Source organism: Oncorhynchus clarkii, chromosome 19 (genome assembly GCF_045791955.1).
Source record: "Oncorhynchus clarkii lewisi isolate Uvic-CL-2024 chromosome 19, UVic_Ocla_1.0, whole genome shotgun sequence".
Classification (NCBI taxonomy): Eukaryota; Metazoa; Chordata; class Actinopteri; order Salmoniformes; family Salmonidae; genus Oncorhynchus; species Oncorhynchus clarkii.
In genome coordinates, this window is record NC_092165.1 from 1690153 (window position 1) to 1697967 (window position 7815).

Genomic DNA, 7815 nt, shown 5'->3' on the forward strand with positions numbered 1-7815 from the left:
TTACCACAGCCATAAAGTCATAAATAGCGCCTATTTCTACAATTTCTTTTTTTCAAATGTATTTTAAATCTTAACCACACTGGCTATATTGTAAAGATGTATGGCAATAAATTATACCAAAATGCTATTTAAGGTTATGCATAAGGTTAGCAATTACGACTTTGTGACTGTGGTAACGTGGAAACTTTCGTTTTTTTTTTCTCCAACTCAGCGTTTCAACTGTCTCAGACATCCGATTGGTTTAGATATCCAGCGGGATATCATTTCAGCCAATCAAAGTCAAGAGCGAGTTAAGACGCGACGACGTACGGAAAGTAAACAAACCATACATGGTCAATCAATCACCCCGGTGACAGATAGAGTATATTATGAAGAATAACCTAATACATGTTAGGTGTTCAACTAAATCAATATCTGCTGATTAACTCAGTAACTCTTGTGTCATCTCTTTCCCCAAAATGCCCCCAGAAAAGTCTGTTCATGTGACCTTCATGTTCAAGTGAATGATACAAAAAAAATAATAACTCTGTATTTTCTCTGAATAGAGTCCATCCGTGTTGACGGAAAAAGGACAGAGATGTCTGGAAAAATGTGTCACACAGGCCTGTCCTTGTTCAGCAGATCATAACAACAGAGAAGATGCTGGAGATGTCAACTCCACGGTGATTTTACCCTCGACCAATAGGCAATCTATTATACAGGACACTGGTAGCAAAGACACACAGACAGAGAGTGAGAATTAGAGACAATGTACTGTGTTGTGTGTCAGAGAGAGAATTTCCTAAACTGTGTGCAGCTACAATGTATCAGTTGTGGTTTGACACAGGCCCCGATATAACCTTCTTAGTCATATTAAAGTTACATATGAATAGTGGTATTTACAGTTACATATGATGAGAAAGTGATGTATTCACACCATCCCATCATATCACATGACTCTAAACAGAGGAATACAGCAGTGCTTGACAACAACAACAACAACGTTCCTCTTTCTAGCTATTTCCACAAAACCAACCTTTCACAGACATACACATTTTCTAGTAACTTAGTTCTGTGGCAAAAAAAAACCAAACTGTGTTCATATTTCCAGACTCAGTTACTGACAAGACTGTGCTGCACGCATTTTCAAGAAAGGAGTGCTGTGTTTTTGAAGAGGGGAAAGAAAGAAGGAGAGTGAACGAAACCGAGGAGAGAGAGAGAGAGAGAGAGAGAGAGAGAGAGAGAGAGGTAGATAGATAGAGAAAGAGAGAGAGGTAGAGATAGACAGTGATAGAGAGAAAGGGAGATATAGAGAGGTAGAGAGATAGAGATAGAGAGAGAGAGGTAGAGATATAGAGGTAGAGAGAGAGATAGACAGTGATAGAGAGAAAGAGAGAGAGGAGGATTGGAGAGTGTAACAGAAGATATCCACACAGCAACGGGAGTGGACCGAGGCCCGACCAGGTGTAACATCCCGCTACTGGACGGAGGGCGACGGCAGAGCCATGGCGAATATAGCGGTCCAGAGGATCAAACGGGAGTTCAAAGAAGTTCTCAAAAGCGAAGAGGTTTGATAAAAAAATATCCTTATGACTATTTACGGTTACTTATGGCAAATCGCTTTAAAAAAAATTATAAACCAGGATAAATTAAAACTGTAGTTGTTTATTTTTTGCAAGTTGTCATGCAAAGGAAAATGTCAGCTTGCGTGTTATCCAATCTGCGTTTCTGCTGCAGCGGAAAACAAGCGAGGCCCTATCGAGGGCAACTTTATCGGTGATTGTGCGACAACATGCCCGGTGCGAAGTGAAAGGGTGTCGGCGAAACAGATCAGGAAATATCGCGGATGTTAGCCCAAGGGGACAGGCCTGGGACAGATAACAAGACAAAACCCCATACAAACAAAAAACAAAAGCCTCTAACGCCAAAATGTCGAGTGTCAGCCCAAATAGTTGTCAAGATGCTAAAAAATAGTTTGTTTTTTCCTCCCTGTGTTGACGTTTTTGTAGCTGACATTAGCTAACTACCTGAAGGGAGAAACTTGTGTTGCTAGGTAGCTAATACAGGGTAGCTAGCTTGTTAGCTAGCCTGCTAGTTTGACAGCTGCCTTGGTGCACCCCTCTCACTATGTAATAAGCTAGTGGCTTTGCTATGAAGACATTATTTATTTAGGAAGTTTTGGACCCTGTAGCTAGATAGTTAGACTGTTGTCAGTTCTTTAATATAGCACATCATGAGAGACTGTTTAGTTGTTTAGCTTGCTAAATGAAAATGTGGATCTCCCATGTCCTATTTCAATAAGAACAAGGGAAGTATTGGGGCAGACAGTGGGCTACTGCTATAACTGTGTTGATGGGGTCTGATGGACGGACTGTCAATGGAGTAGGGTCCTACAGAACCACAATCTCTCTAAATCCCTCTTCCTCCCTCTCCCTCACTCTCCCCCCTCTTCATTTCCCTTCATCCCTCTCCCTCACTCTCCCCCCTCTCCCTTTCTCTTCATCCCTCTCCCTTTCTCTTCACCCCTCTACCTTTCTCTTCACCCCTCTCCCTTTCTCTTCACCCCTCTACCTTTCTCTTCACCCCTCTCCCTTTCTCTTCACCCCTCTCCCTTTCTCTTCACCCCTCTCCCTTTCTCTTCACCCCTCTCCCTTTCCCTTCATCCCTCTCCCCTTCCCTTCATCCCTCTCCCTTTCTCTTCACCCCTCTCCCTTTCTCTTCACCCCTCCCTTTCTCTTCACCCCTCCCTTTCTCTTCACCCCTCTACCTTTCTCTTCACCCCTCTCCCTTTCTCTTCACCCCTCTCCCTTTCTCTTCACCCCTCTCCCTTTCTCTTCACCCCTCTCCCTTTCTCTTCACCCCTCTACCTTTCTCTTCACCCCTCTCCCTTTCTCTTCACCCCTCTCCCTTTCTCTTCACCCCTCTCCCTTTCTCTTCACCCCTCTACCTTTCTCTTCACCCCTCTACCTTTCTCTTCACCCCTCTACCTTTCTCTTCACCCCTCTCCCTTTCTCTTCACCCCTCTACCTTTCTCTTCACCCCTCTCCCTTTCTCTTCACCCCTCTACCTTTCTCTTCACCCCTCTACCTTTCTCTTCACCCCTCTCCCTTTCTCTTCATCCCTCTCCCTCACTCTCCCCCCTCTTCATTTCCTTTCATCCCTCTCCCTTTCTCTTCATCCCTCCCCTCCTCCCTTCATCCCTCCCTCTTCATCCCTCCCCTCCTCGCTTCATCCCTCTTCATCACTCTCCCTCTCTCTTCCCCCTCTTCATTTCTCTTCATCCCTCTCCCTTTCTCTTCATCCCTCTCCCTTTCTCTTCTCCCTCTTAATTTCTCTCCATCCCTCTCTCTTCATCCCTCCCCTCCTCGCTTCATCCCTCTCCCTTCATCCCTCCCCTCCTCCCTTCATCCCTCCCCTCCTCCCTTCCTCCCTCTCCCTCCCTCTCTCCTCATCTTTCCCTCTCTCCTCATCCCTCTCTCCCTCCATCCCTCTTCCCTCCCTCTCTCTCCCTCCATCCCTCTTCCCTCCCTCTCTCTCCCTCCATCCCTCTTCCCTCCCTCTCTCTCCATCCCTCTTCCCTCCCTCTCCATCCCTCTTCCCTCCCTCTCTCTCTCCATCCCTCTCTCCTCATCCCTCTCCCTCCATCTCTCTCTCTCTGACAGACGAGTAAAAACCAGATCAAGGTGGATCTGGTAGATGAAAACTTCACAGAGTTGCGAGGAGAGATCGCAGGACCACCAGACACGCCGTACGAAGGTGACACACACACACACACACACACACACCTGCTCACTCACACACACACACACCTGCTCACTCACACACCTGCTCACTCACACACACACACACACCTGCTCACTCACACACACACACACACACACCTGCTCACTCACACACACCTGCTCACACACACACCTGCTCACTCACACACACCTGCTCACTCACACACACCTGCTCACACACACACACCTGCTCACTCACACACACATCCACATACACCAATACAGATCATATATGCACTGTTTTTTCTCCTTTCTAAGGTGGCAGATTTCAACTGGAAATCAAAATCCCAGAAACGTATCCTTTTAACCCTCCCAAGGTAGGAAACACATCCCTTTAATAACCCTCCCAAGGTAAGAACACATCCCTTTAACCCTCCCAAGGTAGGAAACACATCCCTTTAATAACCCTCCCAAGGTAAGAACACATCCCTTTAATAACCCTCCCAAGGTAAGAACACATCCCTTTAACCCTCCCAAGGTAGGAAACACATCCCTTTAATAACCCTCCCAAGGTAAGAACACATCCCTTTAACCCTCCCAAGGTAGGAAACACATCCCTTTAATAACCCTCCCAAGGTAAGAAACACATCCCTTTAATAACCCTCCCAAGGTAAGAAACACATCCCTTTAATAACCCTCCCAAGGTAAGAAACACATCCCTTTAACCCTCCCAAGGTAAGAAACACATCCCTTTAATAACCCTCCCAAGGTAAGAAACACATCCCTTTAATAACCCTCCCAAGGTAAGAAACACATCCCTTTAATAACCCTCCCAAGATAAGAAACACATCCCTTTAACCCTCCCAAGGTAAGAAACACATCCCTTTAATAACCCTCCCAAGGTAAGAAACACATCCCTTTAATAACCCTCCCAAGGTAAGAAACACATCCCTTTAATAACCCTCCCAAGGTAGGAAACACATCCCTTTAAGAGTCCCAAGGTAAGAAACACATCCCTTTAAGAGTCCCAAGGTAAGAAACACATCCCTTTAATAACCCTCCCAAGGTAAGAAACACATCCCTTTAATAACCCTCCCAAGGTAAGAAACACATCCCTTTAATAACCCTCCCAAGGTAAGAAACACATCCCTTTAATAACCCTCCCAAGGTAAGAAACACATCCCTTTAATAACCCTCCCAAGGTAAGAAACACATCCCTTTAATAACCCTCCCAAGGTAGGAAACACATCCCTTTAATAACCCTCCCAAGGTAAGAAACACATCCCTTTAAGAGTCCCAAGGTAGGAAACACATCCCTTTAATAACCCTCCCAAGGTAAGAACACATCCCTTTAAGAGTCCCAAGGTAGGAAACACATCCCTTTAATAACCCTCCCAAGGTAGGAAACACATCCCTTTAATAACCCTCCCAAGGTAAGAAACACATCCCTTTAAGAGTCCCAAGGTAAGAAACACACCCCTTTAATAACCCTCCCAAGGTAAGAAACACATCCCTTTAATAACCCTCCCAAGGTAGGAAACACATCCCTTTAATAACCCTCCCAAGGTAAGAAACACATCCCTTTAATAACCCTCCCAAGGTAAGAAACACATCCCTTTAATAACCCTCCCAAGGTAAGAAACACATCCCTTTAATAACCCTCCCAAGGTAGGAAACACATCCCTTTAATAACCCTCCCAAGGTAAGAAACACATCCCTTTAAGAGTCCCAAGGTAGGAAACACATCCCTTTAATAACCCTCCCAAGGTAAGAACACATCCCTTTAAGAGTCCCAAGGTAGGAAACACATCCCTTTAATAACCCTCCCAAGGTAGGAAACACATCCCTTTAATAACCCTCCCAAGGTAAGAAACACATCCCTTTAAGAGTCCCAAGGTAAGAAACACACCCCTTTAATAACCCTCCCAAGGTAAGAAACACATCCCTTTAATAACCCTCCCAAGGTAGGAAACACATCCCTTTAATAACCCTCCCAAGGTAAGAAACACATCCCTTTAATAACCCTCCCAAGGTAAGAAACACATCCCTTTAATAACCCTCCCAAGGTAAGAAACACATCCCTTTAATAACCCTCCCAAGGTAGGAAACACATCCCTTTAATAACCCTCCCAAGGTAAGAAACACATCCCTTTAATAACCCTCCCATGGTAAGAAACACATCCCTTTAATAACCCTCCCAAGGTAAGAAACACATCCCTTTAATAACCCTCCCAAGGTAAGAAACACATCCATTTAATAACCCTCCCAAGGTAAGAAACACATCCCTTTAATAACCCTCCCAAGGTAGGAAACACATCCCTTTAATAACCCTCCCAAGGTAGGAAACACATCCCTTTAATAACCCTCCCAAGGTAAGAAACACATCCCTTTAATAACCCTCCCAAGGTAGGAAACACATCCCTTTAATAACCCTCCCAAGGTAAGAAACACATCCCTTTAATAACCCTCCCAAGGTAAGAAACACATCCCTTTAACCCTCCCAAGGTAGGAAACACATCCCTTTAATAACCCTCCCAAGGTAAGAAACACATCCCTTTAATCCTCCCAAGGTAAGAAACACATCCCTTTAATCCTCCCAAGGTAAGAAACACATCCCTTTAATAACCCTCCCAAGGTAAGAAACACATCCCTTTAATCCTCCCAAGGTAGGAAACACATCCCTTTAATAACCCTCCCAAGGTAAGAAACACATCCCTTTAATAACCCTCCCAAGGTAAGAAACACATCCCTTTAATCCTCCCGAGGTAGGAAACACATCCCTTTAATAACCCTCCCAAGGTAGGAAACACATCCCTTTAATAACCCTCCCAAGGTAAGAAACACATCCCTTTAATAACCCTCCCAAGGTAAGAAACACATCCCTTTAATAATCCTCCCAAGGTAAGAAACACATCCCTTTAATAACCCTCCAAAGGTAGGAAACACATCCCTTTAATAACCCTCCCAAGGTAGGAAACACATCCCTTTAATAACCCTCCCAAGGTAGGAAACACATCCCTTTAATAACCCTCCCAAGGTAAGAAACACATCCCTTTAATAACCCTCCAAAGGTAGGAAACACATCCCTTTAATAACCCTCCCAAGGTAGGAAACACATCCCTTTAATAACCCTCCCAAGGTAGGAAACACATCCCTTTAATAACCCTCCCAAGGTAGGAAACACATCCCTTTAATAACCCTCCCAAGATAAGAAACACATCCCTTTAATAACCCTCCCAAGATAAGAAACACATCCCTTTAATAACTCTCCCAAGGTAGGAAACACATCCCTTTAATAACCCTCCCAAGGTAAGAAACACATCCCTTTAATAACCCTCGCAAGATAAGAAACACATCCCTTTAATAACCCTCGCAAGATAAGAAACACATCCCTTTAATAACCCTCCCAAGGTAGGAAACACATCCCTTTAATAACCCTCCCAAGGTAAGAAACACATCCCTTTAAGAGTCCCAAGGTAAGAAACACATCCCTTTAATAACCCTCGCAAGATAAGAAACACATCCCTTTAATAACCCTCCCAAGGTAGGAAACACATCCCTTTAATAACCCTCCCAAGGTAAGAACACATCCCTTTAATAACCCTCCCAAGGTAAGAAACACATCCCTTTAACCCTCCCAAGGTAAGAAACACATCCCTTTAATAACCCTCGCAAGATAAGAAACACATCCCTTTAATAACCCTCCCAAGGTAGGAAACACATCCCTTTAATAACCCTCCCAAGGTAAGAACACATCCCTTTAATAACCCTCCCAAGGTAAGAAACACATCCCTTTAATAACCCTCCCAAGGTAAGAAACACATCCCTTTAAGAGTCCCAAGGTAAGAAACACATCCCTTTAAGAGTCCCAAGGTAAGAAACACATCCCTTTAAGAGTCACTATGATGGTACACTACTATCTCGTGTTTAACACCTCTCTCTCTCCCCAGGTGAGGTTCATCACTAAGATCTGGCACCCCAACATCAGCTCAGTAACAGGAGCCATCTGTCTGGACATCCTCAAAGACCAGTGGTGAGTCACACATAGTTACGCCCCTCCCCTCTCCCTATAACCCCTCCCCTCTCCCTATAACCCCTCCTCTCTCCCTACAAC

General features: G+C 44.6%; 1 protein-coding gene and 1 long non-coding RNA gene across 2 annotated transcripts in view; both read left to right on the forward strand.

Annotated features, from left to right (window-relative positions):
• The first annotated feature begins 1144 nt into the window (after window positions 1-1144).
• LOC139374577 (ubiquitin-conjugating enzyme E2 K-like) overlaps window positions 1145-7815 on the forward strand; it is a 13189-nt gene continuing 6518 nt past the window's right edge. The window contains exons 1-4 of the mRNA XM_071115582.1: window positions 1145-1547; window positions 3642-3735; window positions 4020-4078; window positions 7652-7734. Of these exons, the coding sequence (XP_070971683.1) occupies window positions 1485-1547; window positions 3642-3735; window positions 4020-4078; window positions 7652-7734 (299 nt within the window). The 5' untranslated portion in view covers window positions 1145-1484. The remainder of the gene's footprint in view (window positions 1548-3641; window positions 3736-4019; window positions 4079-7651; window positions 7735-7815) is intronic.
• On the forward strand, window positions 4542-6229 carry LOC139374579 (uncharacterized). Its single transcript, XR_011627691.1, has 3 exons — window positions 4542-4569; window positions 4672-4733; window positions 6176-6229. It is a non-coding gene; the product is annotated as an uncharacterized lncRNA (long non-coding RNA).